The sequence below is a fragment of the Pempheris klunzingeri genome, chromosome 22 (genome assembly GCF_042242105.1).
Source record: "Pempheris klunzingeri isolate RE-2024b chromosome 22, fPemKlu1.hap1, whole genome shotgun sequence".
Lineage (NCBI taxonomy): Eukaryota > Metazoa > Chordata > Actinopteri > Acropomatiformes > Pempheridae > Pempheris > Pempheris klunzingeri.
In genome coordinates, this window is record NC_092033.1 from 15,672,208 (window position 1) to 15,691,503 (window position 19,296).

The 19,296-nt window shown below is 44.9% G+C and overlaps 1 protein-coding gene across 1 annotated transcript in view; it reads right to left on the reverse strand.

Moving 5' to 3' along the window:
- trhde.1 (thyrotropin releasing hormone degrading enzyme, tandem duplicate 1) overlaps positions 1–2,360 on the reverse strand; it is a 167,440-nt gene extending 165,080 nt beyond the window's left edge. Inside the window, exon 1 of the mRNA XM_070854016.1 lies at positions 1,866–2,360. Coding sequence (XP_070710117.1) covers positions 1,866–2,360 — 495 coding nt within the window. The remainder of the gene's footprint in view (positions 1–1,865) is intronic.
- Between the last annotated feature and the right edge of the window lie 16,936 nt (positions 2,361–19,296).

Here is a 19,296-nt window from a genome sequence, read left to right on the forward strand (position 1 = left end):
AACCTGTATACCTCTACGGTGATGTGCATGCCAAAAGGAAAAATGTGCTGCCCACAGTCGTCTTTTCTTTGTCTCGTCAGAAATAAAACATCTTCTTATTTAAAGATTAGTGAATTCTGACCTGTTTCTCCCCCCTTTTAACTCAGGCCTTTAGGAGAAATAAGGAGCAAAAGAATAAATCAATTTAATTATCCTGTCTAGTTTGAGAATACCAGTTGAGACGCAAGAAAAGCAGGATTTGTTTTGCTGTGCTCATAGGCTTCTCAGAGTGTTCTCCTTATATAGAAATGCATAGACAAATACAAGGAGCTTCATTGAGACAGTTTGGTCAGGTGTTTACATAGGCGACCTCTAGTGGCCCTAGTAAATATGACAAGAGAAAAGGAGGAAGTCTCGTATCCAAGCCTAAACCTAACCAAACTGACCGTTGCACAATGTTACATTATGTTTGTAATGTTACATAAGGTATTTGCCTATTTGTTGCTGGTAGCCATGTTTCTCATAGAGGGCGCTGAAAAAAATTAAAAATGTTGTAGGAGTCACTGAAAGTTGACTGATCTGGAGAATCTTATTGTTAGTTTGAGAGCAGATTATTTCAGACAAATACATATCAGTGCAGTGAGAGGAGAAAAAAAAACAGCATTGTAAGATCGTAAACTAGAATCAAGCTGAAACAAGAGGAAGGCTTTTTTCTCAGGAGCTGAATATAAGAAATTTGAGGAAATGATCAACATCTTATATTGATGTTTAATTGAGCTCAATTATGCGAAAGAGAAACAGGGTGGACAAAAGAAGAGATTTTATTTTGAAATTTCCTCTCCTCTGTGTGTCTCTGACTTTGCTTTATAATATGGAAATGTGAGGTTGACAGAGAGGAGGGGGCAGTGTTTACAGCAGGTGTGGAGCTTAGTTCTCAACAGAATCATTAGTCATATCTGACAGAATTCTGCACAGGTAATATATACTACAGCTTCAACAGCAACACAACACCTACTGAATACGGTGGCACATCCAGTGAATCAAAAAATAGGCACTTTTGATTCACTGCTAGGAAGTTCAGGGATGGGGGATGGAGAGTCATCCGGAGGCAACAATATCTAGCGCATGAGCGTTGTCTAAAAACATTCATCTTCGTTTTTTCAATTCATCAGCACTCTCTGCATGTTACGCAAAACTGATCTTTTTGTGGTGAAGTCAAATCTTTTGGGCAGGCTGCGTAAACCCAATTGATATTTCTGAAACGCCCGCTTCATCTTCTACACCGCCAAGTGAGCAGACATTTGGTTACACGGGCAATTACACCATTGCTGGGAATATTCATGGTTTGCAGGGGATGATTCCTGACCGTTTTGGTGACCCTCTTGACCTTTCATCTAGCATCGCTCACAAATGAAATTTTTCATGTGCATGCAAGAAATATGAAAATCTAATACTGAGACATCCATTACATCTACTGAGCACATTCATGCTGCCTTCGGGAATGAATCTTTGGATTTTAAGGGATTAAAAGGCCTTTCCCGAAGCACTACCCTCAAGAGAAATGTTTGAATTCTAGGTTTGTCACTGGTAAGGCTCTGAGGGCTTGGTCACACATTTTAACAGTGACATTTTTGATGGAACTCAGTTGTTTTCAACGGAATTTCTATTGTCAAGAGATTAGCTCACGAAGGCAAAGTAAATGCATGTGTTGCTTTCATGTAAAGCTCAAAGTGACCCTTCATGCGAGAATTCGTTCTGTTGTCGAATTGCAAACTTGGCGGCGATGACAGTGTGACAATTACACTTGTCACAGATATCATTATGAACTCACAGATTCTGCCAAATAAATTCCTGACACAGACTTCTGCCCGTGCAGGTCACCGTACCTCAAGGCGATCGGTGTGTAGCACGATGAATCGGGTGGCATTGATGCACTCCAGCTCGATGCTGACCTCTCCGGAGAAGGTGAAGTTGTCCATGTAGACGGCGAGCCGCAGGTCGTAGTGCCGCGGCCTCACCGACCCTGGCAGCCGTGAGTTCCTCCATGGCTGGGCCCCCTCCTCATCCCCCCTCTCCCCAGTCCTTTCCCCTCGGCTGCCATTCTGCTTCGACGACCCTCCGCCGACTCGCGAACCGGACTCCCCTGTCGCTCCGTCGCGATCTTGTCCACCACACTCCTCGAAGCGGATGCTGAGCACCACAGCCACTGCTGTGACTATGATGAGGGTGAGGATGGACAGGGCGAAGCCCAGAACCAGCCGTTTGTGCACAGTGATGTGACGCTCTGTGGTTCGAGGCCGGACCACCACTGACTCTGCCCACTGGTCGGAGAGGCCACGGCCATTCCGCATGGCGCCGGGGCTGCTGTCGTTCAGTCCCATTTAGCTGATGGTGTCACTCGAATGACAAAGAAATGTCCTCAAAGTTCAGAAACCGATTGTGATTCAGAAAAACCATTCATTTATGCTCAGGTCAGATCCCAGCTCATTTACAGACCATTTGAGGTGAAAACAAGCTGTTTCGTTGTTTTGATTGTCCCAAAGATATCACGTCGCAGTCTGTCAAAGCTCCAGTCTGTGCTGCTGAAACTCCAGCAGTTATATTTCTGAAAACCTGAACTCTGACCTCGCTGCTGCCGTACCGCTATGAACGTCCTTCAGCTCTGACTCGAGGTGGAAAATCAACACCGCGGCACGTCTAACATTTCAGGCAACAAACTTGACAAACCAGAAAGGATGAGATGGTCGTGTGCGTTTTGGTTTTGCGGTGAGGAGAAAAAAATCAATGCCGCATGGCTCGATTTCAAGTTCTAGAGGAGGCTGGGGAGGAGGAGGAGGTATGCTGTTGAGGATGTGGCTATACAGTGAGCGTACCATCCATAGACTTTAACCTGAAATCAGCTGGATAGGCTAAACTCCACCGTAGATAGAGATGTTAGACTGGAACTAAAGCCTTGTTAAGACCCTCTGTTGAGGGGAAATCAGCTGAAGTCCCAATTTAGCCAGATTTCCTCATTGCTTATGCGTTAAAAATCACTTTTTGATGCAACATTTGCAGCTTCAGAAACGGTCACTTGACATACATGCATCCGATACACAGATCTTTAAACCAAAGCTTAAACTAACACAGGAGATTTAAAGCAGCGGGCTGTAGTCCCCAGGTTGTTTTAAAGTTAATTTCTTCAGAGTAACAGCTCCTCCAGACCTGCAATTGAGCATCAATAAACCCCCGCCGCACTGTTGTGGAATTATTACTATGATACAGTGGGAGATGAGGCTATCATACAGAACATTAAGGTCAGCATTAGGAGCCACAGATGCACTGCAAGTATCTCTACGATTATTTTGATTACATTTCAGTTATGGAGGCAGGGACCCAGCTCAACACTTTATCAGCCGGTATCTTAGATTCTATTATCATATTTACTGTTTAAGTTATGGCTCAGTTTGTCGGAGTTAAGGCCAAATTGTGCTTCAGTTACTTTAATGTTGAAAAGTCACCACACATTCCTCAATTTACTGTCATGCAAGGAAGAATTGAACATTTTAAATATGGTTTCCTCGGCTACATTTTCTCTTACATCACAACCAACGGAGGTAAGTCAAGTTAAACTGGGCTTTTTTTTTGTGCCGATTAAAGGCTTTTAGTTGACTTATCTCCAAAAAGGTGCAGTGTAATACAAAGGTAATAACTCTCTCACTGCAGTCTCTGCCTATGTCTCTCCCCCTCGTCCTCTCTTGAGGGGGTTAAGTGGATAATTTACGGCCAGCATGTGGGTTTATTTCACCGTGGAGGAGATAATTCACTCGGGTGCTCCACGGGGGCTAAACGATCCCAGCTTCCCAGCTCACGAGGGCTGATGGATGAAAAATGGATTGAAGATGATCGATCGGCCGGATTATATTGATTCCAATCGGAGGGAGAACAGAGCAGAGAGAGGCCGCTTCTTATCCGTTAAAATCCATCAATCAGCGCGTCCCTGTGATCAGATCAAGGGGGGGTGATGATGATGATGATGATGATGATGATGATGATGATGAAGTGATCCGATCACGGTCGGCCCGTGAGGATGTGGCCGGTAAAGATCCAGATCACTCCTCCGGTCCTCCAGGAGGAACTTCTCTTGAGACCCGAGTTCGCGTCCACCGGCGGCCGGTTCTTCTGGTCCCGGGCAACCTCCCCCCCCCCGCCCTCCCCCGGTGGTGATCCGTTATTATGGAGACTTACTTCGGTCCCGTGAAGGAGCGCGCCTCCCCCCTTGAACCCGGACAGCGGTGGACACCTGCTTCCTACCTGCGCCTCTTCTTCTTCTCTTCCCTCTTCTTCTTCTTCTTCTTCTTCTTCAGTACCGGGGGAGGGGGCTCAGGTTACCGTCGGTCAGCGAACCGCCAAGTCCACCCGGGACTGTCCGGGGATCCGTTACAGTACCGTCAGAAATCCGTTAAGGTCAGTTTAAACACAGAGAAATCCGTGATGGAGATCACCACAGCTGGATGTTTAACGTGAGAAATCCGGTATTGATCCGTTTAACCACCGGGGATCCGTTACAGCAAACATCTGGGGGGGGGGGGTTAAATGGCACAGATGAGCTCAAACACTCACTGAACTGTTGTTCAATCTAAACACCGGGAATCCGGTAAGAAAAGAAAAGACACCGGAGATCAGTTTCAGTACCGGGGACCTTTTGGAGAGAGATCCTTGAAAGCGCCGAGTGATCCGTTAAATACACAACAAATCCCCCCAAAAGCACCGGATCCGTTTCCATGGAGTCCAAAGTAGGAGTGGAACCGTGTCAGGAGGATTATCCCGGGTTAGCGCCGGGCAACGGGCCCCTCCGGTGCTCCGTCACTAAACCGGATCCACCTGAACTTTTTTTTAGCCCACGAAGAGCCGCTGGTGGTGATGATGACGGGGATGAAGATGTTGATGATGGAGCTCTCCCGTCAGCATCCCTCCATCCGCCGAGGAGGAGGAGGAAGAGGAGGAGGAGGAAGGTGGTGGTGATGGTGATGATGGTGGCGGTGGTGAGGAAGAGTCTCGTTCTGCAGTGAAGTCCGCTCGCGGAGTGCGTGTGTGTGCGCGTCTGAGCCCGAGCCGCTGCTGCTGCTGCTGCTGCTGCTCCTCCGACCGAGAGGCACGCGCTGACTGGGGGAGAGAGAGAGAGGGAGAGAGGGAGAGAGGGAGAGGTAAAGAGAGAGAGAGAGAGAGAGAGAGAGAGAGCGCGCTAATGAGAGCTACACCCACCCAACTCTATTCTGATCTATTCTACTCTCTTCTATTCTCTGTGGATATATTCCAAACCAGACAAAAGAAAATTAATGATGAAAGACAAGTGAGGCAATGAGTCTCCATCACACGCCCGCGCACACACCCAGGCTGGTTCTTCCTCCGGAGGTGTTCAGTAACTGAGTAGGGCAGAGCAGGCCCTTTGGTGCCTTTTTTTTTTTTTTTTTTTTTTGTGCACATTTCTCCAAATGAATGTGTGCTGAGCTCAGTTTTTATTACAGTTTAACGCCTTTTTCCACTTCTGATCTGAGCTTTCTGCTGCAGCTCTTTGCAGTGTGGTGTGCACTGGAGAAGTTAGAAAACTAAAGCGGTCACTCGGACGCTGCCATGGTAGATAAAGACGGGCATGATGTGCCCCCTTAGGGTGCCCACCCTGGCCCTGTTGGCCGGTTGCACCAACGGGGCTTCAGCTTTCTACTGTAACGGCACGGCTGGGAGACACCGGTGAGGCACAGGAGTGATGCATTAGGCCTTTAGAGTGATGAGGGGCTGAGTGACAGGTGTCAGTTCTGCAAGGACAGATCTATTTCAGCTGTCACCAAAACCTGCAGCTTGTGTCAGACCACAATGCATTGTTGTCACCCGAGTCCACAAGTCCACCCGGTCAGGCAGGCGTGTGTTGTTGCTTACCTTTGCCCCGTGCAACTTCGGTAATAGCCTCTACGCCTATTCGGAATTACTCATTTCATGCCTAAAATTCTCTGGAGATTTAAGCTGAGTAGCCGAACTGAGTGTGTAAACATGGAGACGTGCTAAAAAGCGAAATAAAGCTAAAAATGATGCTCATTCATTCCAGAGGAAAAGAGGGCTACGAACAAAGTAAACAAAAAAAAACGGATTTAAGTGCAGTGATCTGTCCTGATCAGCACCACAGAGAGCATCATGGGTTAAAGGACCCAAGGGAGCAGCCGGAGACAAGAGAAGCGTGTCCACGGTGCCGACACATCGATCAGGACTGATCACCACACAAGGCAGAGCCCATTTGAGTCAATCAATCCACTTAATGCTTTTCTCATTTGTTATGTGGCTCTTGTCTCGTGATGGTCGCACAGCTCTGCGCATTTTTGTATTTTCGGTGCCACTGAAATTTCCCCGTTCTTTATCTCTGGTTCTCCGTATCGCTGCAGCCAATGAGAAATTATCAGTGACAAAGACAAGACAGTGGGAGCTTGTTAACAATGTATATTAGCAGCGCACACTGCCGGGTAACAGCCATCGCAGCGTGAGCACTTATATGAATGTGCATCTGTGCAACTGACTTCAAGTACATCCCTAAAGACCGGTCTTAACAAATACAGACTAAGCTGTTAGGACCAGGCTTGGTTAAGACCAGTTGGTGCAACAGGGGTGAAACAAAAAAACAACACTTTTTTTGTGTTCAAACCTTTCACACCATGACTGACGTGAAGGCTCGCGTTCCATGCAATCCTCTGAAAATGAAATCTTTGCATCAGACTCTGTTTTTCTCTCATGCTGGGATACTGTAATTCAGCACTGGTGGAGGACTGGCGCTGCAGAAGAAGAAAATGTGTGTGTGTGTGTGTGTGTGTGGACCACAGACTGTGGTGGATATAGCCTCTGTGATGTCACCCACTGGCTTGCGGAAGAGTTTAGCATTTCAAAATCACCGTCTTGGTTTTCTCCCCACCTCTGACCGGTCAGGCTTAGACATGACCCACATCTGATTGGTTAGTAACAAGGCAGCCCTGCTCTAAAGCGTGCCCTGCTTTACCGTCTGTTTCATTCTAAATGAGAGTTTAATGAGAGGTCCTTTATAAAATGAGCATCACGCCGTATTGAAGAAAGTAAAGAAAGTGACCATAAAGTAAATTAGGGGAGTCTTTACTGAGGTAATAAATCAAGTGAAACCATCTCTTTGTAGTTGTTGTCTTTGTAATCTTAACTTTGTTGGAGACCAAATGAAAAATATGACATCGACTGCCATGACAGCGTTAGAGAAAATCTATTGATCATGTGAGGAAAAAGTCATTAAAGAAAAAAGCTTTGTTTTTATCAGAATACGAAATCGACAGACTTGGAGCCAGTTCCGGAAAAAAAGAAATCCACTTTTAGAAATACAAAAGTTTGGGATTGTGTGTGGGTAGGCTGCTAGGGAGAGATGGGTTCGAATTTTTTTATTGACTTGTGATATATTTGCCCAAATTATTCGTCACGTTTGGTCTGAAAACACTTTTTCCAGTGGAAAAAGTGTGAAGCAACACAAAAGGTGACACGGTGCCATGTAGGCTGCCGTCCCAACATTTGACAAACTGACAAATGTAAATAGAAGTCTTTGAGTGTATTTGGCCCATAAATCAAAGTGTGCCACGTTCAAAGTGTCAGCCTGAGACACCTGAGTATAGACAACCCTGCATTAGCATCCCTTGTCTAAATTTCACACACCCATGGTTGCAGAACTGCGTGTGTGTTCACAGTCCGTGACCGTTCCACTGGAGCCCGTCAGCGTGGAGGTTGCGTGTTGGTAAATGGACTGCATTTGTGCTTTCCTTAACAAACAAAGCACTTTACAATTTCTCTCTCATTCGCACACTCAGAGGTGGAGTGGAAGGCTCAGGGGAGCAGCTACAGCAGCTTGACACCGTGTCTCGGTGAAGGACGCTTCAGCACACGGACAGGAGGAGCCAGGGATCGAACAGACAACCCCGGAATTACCTCTGGAGCCACAGCTGCCAGCTTGCTCTCCGGCTCCGGTGTCCTCCATCCGTCCAAACACATGCAGGGTTAGGAGACAAGGGGACTCTTACACCTACGACAGCCTGACCCGCACACTTGCGGCTAGGTCGAACTGTTTTAGTGACAGCTTTTACCGATAAAGTTATTTCAGAGTCAGTGTCAGAGAGAAAAGGACTCGCTGACCGTGCGGACACTGCGGAAGAAAAATACAGATTTCCTCACATAACAGCAGCGTTTGTGTGTCATGATAGTGAAAGACATGCCCAGATTATAGTGTGTAGTGCTGAGAGACGTACATCTGTAATCTGCCCGTGTCATTCAGCAACATGCAGGCAGCAGGTACTGTGTTAACGCGTTAGTTTGTGCCAACAGCTAAATCCAACCTGATCCTGTGTGAGACAAAACACACCAGCACAAGCTTTTTAATGAAGACATATTTCAGAGAGACAGAAAAAAATGCCATTTCCCAATTAACAAGGCTTTTAAACAGGCTTGTTCATATATTTACAGATTCATTTCACATCTCTTTTATTAACTAACTGTAATTAACACCACTTTCGATGTTTGTTTCTTAAAGCCCTTAAAGATGCAAGATGAGTATATTAACACGGCTAAGTGGCAGCTATTGGATTGGACTCATTTTCAGTTTTAAAGTTCTTAGTTTTACGTCAATATTTTTGTTTGTTAAGATGGTCGCTGGCGTCAGGTCGGGCGATTATAGGGTCAGAAACTCTGCCGCGACAGAGTACTCAACGGTTCCCTACAAGGATACAGATAAACGTGGGCGTTGGAAGCGAAGCGGTGTGCGTGCGGAAGTGGCTGAAAAAAAGCCTAAAAGAGTTTCAATTGTGGAATTTCTCAAACACTAAAGATATTTTAGTCCAATTTTTCTTTGGTTGAAGTTGAAATTTTAGTCCAACTTAAGGCAATCCATTTTTCTAATTTTCACATACTTTTATGTCCTCATCCATCTGCCATCGCCGTCTTTGTTGGATACAGTTACCATGGTTACAGGTGTTGTTTCAAAATAATGGAAATGGCTCTGTTTGCCAGTTTATATGAGACTCAGTGGTACTAATGGCTCACACACACAGTGTCCGTGTCACTTTGCTCTGAAGCAATAGGAGTGAGTCACTCTCCTCAGTAAATCCAGCTGTTGTTCCTCTGGCTGTTTGAACAGAGCTGCTTCCTCTGTCATTCTTGTTAGTTTAGCATTACAGCAGCTGGCTGTGCCCTCCGCTACACAGCATTCAGGAGCTGGAGCCTTTTACTTAAGAGCCATTCACTGTAGAAGCAGCTGCAGCAGAAAAATCATATGGCTCAACATTAACTAATGAACCTTTACATGAACATTCAGGTTTATTAATCCTGTTATTATTAATCCTGCGCTCGCTCGTGGCAACAGCGACACGAAAGATGGACAACTTTTTCGCGTGCTGCGTGCTTTTAGAGTTTGTTCCAGCATGTTTTGCTGCCGTCCTATTATGCATCACTCGCCAACAGCACTGAGCGACGGAATGCGAGAGCAAAGGTGCAAAATAAACTGCCGAGCACATGGTTTTACCACAGGTGTGTCGAGCTGCTCGTGATTCTGCAGATGCACGACTTCATCGAGTTCACGAGTTCATTTGTCCATTCTTCTCTCTTTTACATTATCATTTAGTTTCCATTCACCCATAAAAGAATGCAATACTACCCTACCCTCATTTTTTTGCATTTGCTTTGCATCATAGTTTTCGTGCACATTATTAACACTGCTTGTAAAATAAATGTATAAGTATTTTCTTGTTGACAGGCAGTTATTAGCATTAGTATTCAAATTTTCAAAGCAGAATATTTTAAATTGTTTTCATGATAGAACTTTTCCCCATTAAAATAAAGCACCACCAAATAGAGCTGTGAGGATACATTTGATATTTCTGCCCATCATCTGTTGTTTCAGGATGCTCCGCTGGTTAGATCGACCCGTCGTGCTCCGATTGTGCTATTAAACCGCGTACGGTCACGTGTTGAAGGCAGGGGACCACCTGACCTGTTTCCAAGGTGACACTGACAGACATCCAAGCACACCAGCGTTCCCTCCGCCAGCTGTTTGATTGGCTATTGACACAAGCTGCCAAGTGTTTGATTGGCTATCACATGAGTCATTAATTTTACAACAATTGGAGCTTTCCCACCCATCTGTCTCGGGCCGCGTGTGTGCTTTCCGCAGAGGATGTCTCCGTTTCAACTGCCTGTTATCTGACACGCGTAGGGGAAAAGTGTATACACGTGTGCGTTTGGTCCGATTTATGCGATGCTTAGTGAAGCTTAACTGCTAGCTTTTATCTCTGTCTGTCAGATGCTTCAGCAGTCAATGCTTTTGTAGCCGTAGGCAGAGGCAATGGGATGGCGATGTGAGTCACTCTGTCCGTCGGTTCAACACTTTGGTCCGGCAAACTACACGTAGAATGTGGCTGCAGGGTTTTGCTCCCATTCAGCCGCATTCACGAGAAGGTTGCTTCAAAAGTTTGCTTCGCTCATTCAGTCTCGACATTATCATTCAAAAGCATTGTGTCACTTTATCACTATCATTTGAGCAACTCTTAAGGAGGAAGTGCACAAGAGCCAGATTAACGTCCAGCTCACAACGTTCTTCTCACAACCCCTGAGCCTCTGCCCCCCCCCCCCCCCCCCCCTCCTTGAAGAACAAGTGAGAGCCGATACTCGGTAGCAGCCTCCCTTTCAGTGAGCTACAGAGCGTAAAGCACTGGGAAAAGCACCCGCTGAGCCAGAGAACATGTCGCTGACAAACAGGAACCCCCTCAGCCGAGGACCAAACTTCCACGTTGAGGTCACAGATTTGGAAGCGAGCTGTAACTCGACGGCCGGACAGCTTGTTCCAACTGACGGATTCTCAGTGTTTCAGGTAGTGTAGGAAGAATGACTGTCCAAGTGTTGACAGAGACCACAGGGCATCACCCAAAGTTACTGTTGTTGGTAAGTTAGAGTTTGCCGTTAAGTAATGGCAATGGGTTATTATTACAAATGCATCATTTTTGAGAAAGATTACAAAGCCTACCTGGGCAAAAGGACAATCATTGCATCTCTTGAATGTCTATATTTTACTTTATTTGGTTGTGACTTTACCAGAGATTTACCAGAGTGATCGTGTACAGACCAGTGGAAGGTGAATGCAGTTGCTTAAACTACTATTCAAAATACTATTCTAAATGGGTTATTCAATTCAATTCAATTCAATTCAATTCAATTCAATTCAATTCAATTCAATTCAATTCAATTCAATTTTATTTGTATAGCCCAATATCACAACAGAGTGTCTCATAGTGCTTTACAAAGTTCACTGAAATAAACAAGTGTAAGCGAACAAACAATCTAATACAGAGTCCAGCAGTCGATGAGGCCAATGGATCAGTCCGGTGGATCAGTCCAAGGCATCACCTGCCCTTTATGACCCTCCTTCTTCGGGAAGGAAAAACTCAAAAAACCCAGTGGGAAAAGAGAAACCTCCGGGAGCACCACAGTGAAGGAGAGATCCAGCTCCCAAGGACGGACAGGCTGGAGCCTTGGACAGACGCACATCCATTGGCTGGTGGAGAACCACATCAGCGGGGCCAGGACCAGGATCCACAGGAACCAGAGAACCACATCAGCGGGGCCAGGACCAGGATCCATAGGAACCAGGGAACCACATCAGCAGAACCAGGACCAGGATCCACAGGAACCAGAGAACCACATCAGCGGGACCGGGACCAGGACCCACAGGAACCAGAGAACCACATCAGCAGGGCCAGGACCAGGATCCACAGGATCAACAGGAACCTGAGAGATGAGAAAGTACAGAAACGCTCCGGGGAAGATAGCAAGTTAGAGGCAGACATTTGGCTGACATGAGACATATATTATCGAGACAGTGTTAGATTTGTTAAACATGTTAAATATGCAAGAGTTACGCTCAGGCGATACTTTTTGGTGACAACTGATCTCTATGTAATGTGTGGTGGGGTGGAACCTCTTGTAATATAGTGATGTAGGAATCTCTCTGCCAAACTCAAACCTACAAGAGCTGGAGCAAAGGCTTCTGATTTCCATGAAATTGCACTTGTAGGTGGATGAACCCTTTTGATGTGCAGATGACCTTTCCTTTACTTTCATGTCACCACCAGGAACAAACCTTTACGTTTTTAGCCCCCAGAAGGGTAAAATCATCAGTCCATCCGGCACTTTCAGAACATGGAATGTACCGAACATTGGAGCCTATAGAGGGCTCTAACAGGGCTTTAGAATATAAGACAAAGTCAGCACACACACACACACACGCTGTCGGCCACACATACGCAGTCTTTCTGACATTGCACGGCCAATTAGAGCCCTATTTCAACCAACTGGATCAAGGTGGAAGACAGAGGGGAGAGAGAAAGGTTGAGCGAGGGAGAGAGAGAGAGAGAGAGAGAGAGATCTAAGTGGGCGGCACACTCTACTGCCTCGGGGTAGATTGGTGTCAAGTGCAGAGAACACACACAGTGGGCAGAAAATGTAATGAATGTGTATCACTTGTTAGGAAGAAAGACCGTGTGTGTGTGTGTGCCTGTGTGTGTGTGTGTGTGTGTGGTCTCTGCACTTGACACCAATCTAGCAGCAGCAGCAGCAGCAGCGGTGGTGGCGGCGGCAGAAGAAGAAGAAGAAGAAGAAGAAGCGAAATAAGAAAGAGAAGTCAGTGTGTCACAGGGGGAACAGACTTAAAGCTGAACACACACAGATCCAAACATCAATATTTCAAATTCCTTGAAAGCACAAATCCATCCATAATTCATAGTCACGTTGAATAAAACAGACGGAGATCTAGATTTGGGCTGACAGAGCATCCTGTGGTCAGTATAAACAGAGGCTCAGTGTTTCACTGGTGAGCTGAATCACTGATGGTGTTTGGCGCGAACAGATGCTGATGAACGCTGAAGTGGGACACTGCATAGCTTGGTGGAGTGTGGGGTTTCAAAGCCTATTAACTGCTTCCATATTGTTTGCACGTTACACTATACGTTCCTCTTCCCTTACAGAGTAAAGTCTCTGTTGGCTTTAGTGATTTAGAGAGCGTCCCACAACGCTCAACTCAGAACGATCAGCTGTTGTCAACAGGGGCTCCGTCTTACCTTTCTCTCTGATGCGTCTCTCTCACCATCACATCTTTCACGCCCACCTGCTTAGGAAGCGAGCCACTGTCAGCTTTCAGGTTCCACTTCACTGTTAGAGGCTTGCGCGGGACCGTTTTTTTTTAAATCCCGCTCCCTCCCACTCCCGCTGGATCTCTGACCATTACCGCCCACCGCTCCTGCAATGTGTGTTTTCCACTCCCACCTGCACCGGCGAACATTCTGGCCATTTCCACTTGAATATGAATATGAGAGTCTTTTGTCTTCTCCCATCCTGCAAGGAAAATTTTTATTTTACCTTGTAGTATTTGTAAAGAGATGCATAACTGTCTGAAATAATATAGAAAAGTTCCATTCTCGTGCTCTGCATGTAAACAAAACACTTTTAATTTGATTTTTGTAGATCATTTAGCTCAATGATTTTCCTGTTTGGTCATTATGAGCCTCCGTACATTACATCCATATCCATGGCAACGCCAGTGAGTTCAAGTTCTTAAGGTCTTATTTACAGTCAAGGACTTGCTGAAAATGGGTTCTGTTGACGTGATGTGATGTTCCTTCTCAATTAACCAGTGTATCACTGACTCAGAAAGCATTACAATTTTCACATCCTATCCCACATCCTATTTTCTGACCACGTGGCCCCCACCCGCAGCAAAGTTCAAACCACCCACTCCTGCAAGATTCGCTGCAAATGCTGCCTTTTACTTCGCTGTCAGGATCTGATTACATGCCAAATGCAAGCATCTCGAGTCTTGAGTGCTAAGTCTGCTATCAGCGAGGCTCGATGTCCTTTAAAAACCAATGCTTTTTGATAATACAGCACTTATTGAGCAGCTTCTGTGTTAGCAAAACAACGGAGGCGCGACTGGTGTATCAGTTTACAGTGCAGCCAAACAAACTGAAGCTCTGATACATTTACATTAATTCACTCGTGGGAGACATTTGATTCAAAGTGACAAACAAATGAAGCACAATCCATGCCACAGTAGATGTAGAAAAAAAAAAAACACTGTAGCTTCAGCACTCCACTTCACCCTGACTCAAGCGCCACAAGGTTGCAGGTGCATGGTGTAACATAAAAGCGCACGGAGAGTGCACATTGAATGGGTAAGTGCTCTGGGAAAAGGCAGATCTTCAATTGATTTATAAAGAGAGATGGATTCTGTTGACCGAATTGAGTCCAGCAGCTTGATTTTCCAGTGGCTGGATTCCCTACCGCACAGTAGCAGCGAGACTAGTTGTCATTCATATACAGCTGACAGTGAATGAGAGCACGAATAATGAAGTCGGTAAAAAATAATTGAAACCGCAGTCTGGTTTCGTGATGTGCATGGTCCCCACACAACAGCAGGGCACAGTAGTAGGAGCTGGTTACTTTACTGAGGAGTTTGATGTGTGCAGCCTGTCACCTGCTGCTCACTGTGACTGCTTCGGCACTCGCTTTTCTTTCTTTCTTTCTTTCTTTATTAGGATCTCCAGCGGCACCAGCACAAGCATTTGGCTATTCTTCCTGGGGTCCCTCACACATACGGTCAATACACACTTACACACACTATAACCACGGCAAACAAAACAGCTCCTCTCATTGAATTAACAATCAAGTACTCGCGGGAGAGAAACAATATTGCCATACTTTCAACAGACATCAAGCCGAAATTATAGATCAATATATTTATCATTCTGCGTCTCACACATGTAATTCTAAGAGAATAAGGGTTTTGAAATACATTTCTCATTCTCTGTCAAGGGGATTTTTTTAACTTTCGCCCTGGTTTGCATTTTATTTCCTGCATAATTTTTCTTACTTAACTCACACACAATTCAATTATGGCTTCTGAAATATTTAGAGATACCCATCTTTAGTATTCTGTTGAACAACTCTGAATTCCTCCTGACATGGCTCTGTCCATGCTTTAGGTAGCATGAACCTTCTGTCTGTTGCACATTGTGTTGGATAATAGCGTGAACCTGTAGTCATGTAATATTCTTGGTGATGACGCCACAGTGGCTTAACAAAGCACTGGAGGATCTCTCAGTCGATGTACTGTATGTCTCATACATTAATTCTGTATCTGTGTTTGACCAGTTCACTCAAGTAATGTACTTGTACAGTAAGTAAATAATGTATTTGGATTTTTGACTTAACTTGAGCGTTTTCTAAGGCTTTCCCAGACCTTTTCATGCCGAAATCCGCTTAGTCTATTCTTGCCAATCATTGACTGATTGTTGAATCTTGTTTTTTTTTCATTCTCTCAATGAGTCATATTCTCATTTGCACACACTGGCTTCCATTTTTCCACACCAGACAAAAGAGCTTAACACTCAAATTGCTTGTTTACCTATTCTGGAGGCATTTTAAATCTGATTAGAAGAAAAAAAGACTTTTTTTTTGTTAGTTGGAACACTTGCTATGATACGGAATAACTTCAGAAGTAAAAATGTTGACACATGGTAGACTACTTACCCTGTGGATGCCAGCTGGTCATCTACTAAAGATAGAGACCAACAACTCTAAGTCAAATTAGACAATCAGCACCCCGTATAGCCTGAACGGAACAATGCTTTGTTTCAAAACCACAGTTTTACTGAGACTGGCAGTCGAATCAGGCTCCTCAGATCAAATTGTCGATTATTTGGGGCCGGCATTTCATTTTCTCTTACTTTATACTTCTACGCCACCACATTTATTTGATAACTTTAGTTTTCTGGTTTGCAGATTGAGATTAATAGCATTGGCAGTGGCTTCATCAGCATCGTGCCAACTTGTCTGGTGAAGTCTTTAAAGACAAGTCACGAGTCAAGAGTCAACAATCAAGTCAAGTCCCAAGGATTTTGGCGTCAAGTCAAGCCTCATGTCTGGTCCTGTCAGATGACTGAAGCAGTGTGAGGAGCGTGAGGCTGATCTGACAGCCTCCACTCTGCTGGCCTCCTCTCTGGATGAAGGCCTCAGTTTGTCACTCCTGCAGCAGCGGGTCAGGCGGAGATCCCACTGCTCCCCTACAGCTCCGTGATAAAGAGGAATATCTGAATAAAATCTACCTCCGCGCCGTTTAGGCCGCCTCAGCCGGGGGGGCGGGTCGTCCTCGGAGCCCGTCATTCGGATCGAAGATGTCTGGTTGATGTCACTCAGCATTTTAACAGGACACGACAACAGAAGCTGCTCTCTGCAGACACTGGGTGAATGGCAGGTATTGATCCTAAGGACAGAAACAGCAGCTTACAGACATGAACTCTGTCTGGTCGTTCCTTTTGTTGTTAGCTGCTTTAGTTTTGTTCTCTTTTTTTTTGTTTTGTTTTTTTCTCATTTATCTGGTAAATTTCCCTTTTTTTTTTTTTTTTTTGCTTCCTGTCTTCATTATGAGCCGACGGCACACGTCGCATCAGAGACCAGAAAAGAGACAGCAGGGTGTTGCAAGAGTGTGTGTTTGCACAACGTGTGTGTGTGTGTGTGTGAGACTTCACTTTTACGAATGTAAAACTAATCGCTGCGCTCCTCCTTTTGATAGGTCTGTCCGTCTGTCCTGCTGTTCATTTCCTCCTTTATCTCCAGCAGCAGCGTGTGCATGTGTGTTTCTCATACTGTTTTCACATGCTGTTTGTCAGGTGCATTTTGCACGTCGTATTCTCTCACCATACTGGAGTTATCAAACTGGTTTACGACAGTTAGTGTGTGTGTGTGTGTGTGGCTCTGTGTGACGCTGATTAAAAGTGAGAGGTTTTTGATTGCCTCGACCCTCCGTGGAATTATTAGCATAACACGCGCACACACATAAACACACAAGAGTAATTGAGCATTTCTCTTCTACATTACATATAACAGGAGCCGATCCAGGAGCTCGATGTTGCGCTAACAGACTAACACTTCACTGTTTTCTCTCCATATTTAAATTTATGCAGATGAGGTGAAGTAAAAGATGAACGAGCCTGTTTGTGTTCGGAGGCGTAGGGCTCTCCGTCGTCCTCCCAGCAAAAGCCTGTTTTAAACTGGGACTCTTTAAACCAGCAGCTATTACGGGGAACATATCAAACAAGTGTGACCGGTGGCCATAAATGTACAATCTATTCATTTCTGGCCACAAACTAATTTACAGGACGGCTTGAAAAGGCGCATGAAGTGGGAATTCATCAGGGTTTGTTATGGCAGGGAAAAAACTACTTCTACCTCGATTACGAGTGCGTGTATTTGTAATTTGTTGGCGTTCAATAGAAGAGCAGAAATCTGAGTTAACCATACTGAGTGAATAAGAGTTCAATTCTATTTGCACTGGATTGTGTTAGGTAAAGCATCCCAAATAAAGAATGTCTTTCAACTTCTTAAAGAAAGTTGAAATTGTGAATCCTTTGTTATCCACCGATAAGAGCTTAACTGTCTCAAAACTCGGCTAATCTGCTTCTTCAGGAGCGTTTGTGTTTTCGTGGCCTTTAAAGTCTCAGACATGGGACATTTCGGAGCGTGCGGTGCTGTGTCTTAGCCTAGCTTAGCAGAAAAATGGAAGCAGGAGAAAACTAGCACAGCGAAAAGATACCACTTATTTCCAAAGCTCCCTCAATTTCATGTTGTATTTTTTTATTTTTTTTTTTTCTGATAGGGTGTAAAAATACAAATGTAAAGTTGTTTTGCAGCTTCAGAAGCAGTTTGTCTAACAGGTGGACAATATTGTTGTGTGTTTTAGGAGCAGTCAGAACAGGACTCTTTCAGCCTGGCTTAGCAGTTTCCCATTGCTTGAGCCTTTAGACCCTAAAACATTATGGACATGGATGTATTATAAGAGCAGGATAGTGGGCCGCTGGTCAGCCTTGCTTCTGGTTTTTCCCAGCAGTGTCTGGCGGTACAGCAAAAACACATTCCCCTGCAGCCCAGCGGGTATTTTCCTCACAGACGGCCACTGCAGAGGACACCTCTGTAAAACTGTTGAAAAGACACCTCCAGCTATAAACACGGCCAGTTATTAAGCTTTGTATTTCATATTTTCATGGGATGAACCAGGGTATTTGGCACACAGTATACAGTATGTGTGCCAAACACTCTAGCTAGAAACTTTTATGGCACATGCAGCAGGTGAGTTCTCATTCATGCCTTTTGTTTGGGTGGGCCAACAGTTTCACCTGCTTTTGTGCTTCACTGGGTTAATCGTGTCCTGACTGTATGCCTGTGCTGCAAACACAGGTGAAACTGATACCTGACCACAGGTAGGGTAGAACACAAGACACCGACAGCTGAGATTCAGAGAAAAAAGGCTCAGCCGAGCCTCCACAAAGTCTGGAAACAGGAAAACTGACAGTGTTTATGAAAAAGTGAAAGATGCATGCAGGATACGACCTACGTGAGGTTGAGAGGCGTGGTTTCAGGAAACAGCTAGCCTTGTAGCTTTCATGTTAGGCTCGCACAACAAGCCCTTTAGAGCAGGGGTCTGCAACCTCCAACATCAAAAGAGCCATTTTGGCTTGAAGTCAAGATAAAGTTATGCCATATTATAAGAGAACTATACCCTAGTTTGTTGCATTAATGAAATAGAACTACATAAAGAAAATGACCGACATTTTATTGCTGTTTGTAGCAGAGGGAAACACAAAGAACACTGTGAGGAAAAAAACATTGGCATGTAAAGGGTTACTTTCAATTGACATACATAATGAAGGCCTGTTTTAATCCCTCCCTTACTTGTGGAAAAATAATCAAATAATAAGCTGCACACTTTAGAATTAATCAAACGCATAGCTGCAGTGTACTAGCTTTAAAAGGAGCCCACATAAAAATAGGCCAGTTTGTATTTAATTATGATTTAAGTCTCTTTCAGTGAGCCGTCATCCTCGCAAACCAATCGAGCCTGAACATAAAACACGACTACACCAGTTCAGGGGTCCAATGTAATAAATAACAGCCCTACTTAATGATAACTTTCTCACCTGATTAGTGTGATTTCTGTTCCCGAACATCACTGCAGAGCTCATCGACATCACGGCGGTGAGACGTGACTTTGATCTTCACCCAGGACTGCAAACTGTCATCTTGGAGGCTCGAGCGATGTTTGCATTGCACGTAGTTCAAGCTGGAGAACACCGACTCGCATGAGTATGTGGATCCAAAGATGGATAGGACTCCAAATGCATACTTTTTTCATCTTCATCAGCTTTCTGCACTAGTTTTAAATTGCTCTTTTTCTTGCATCCGCAGTTCTCGCTC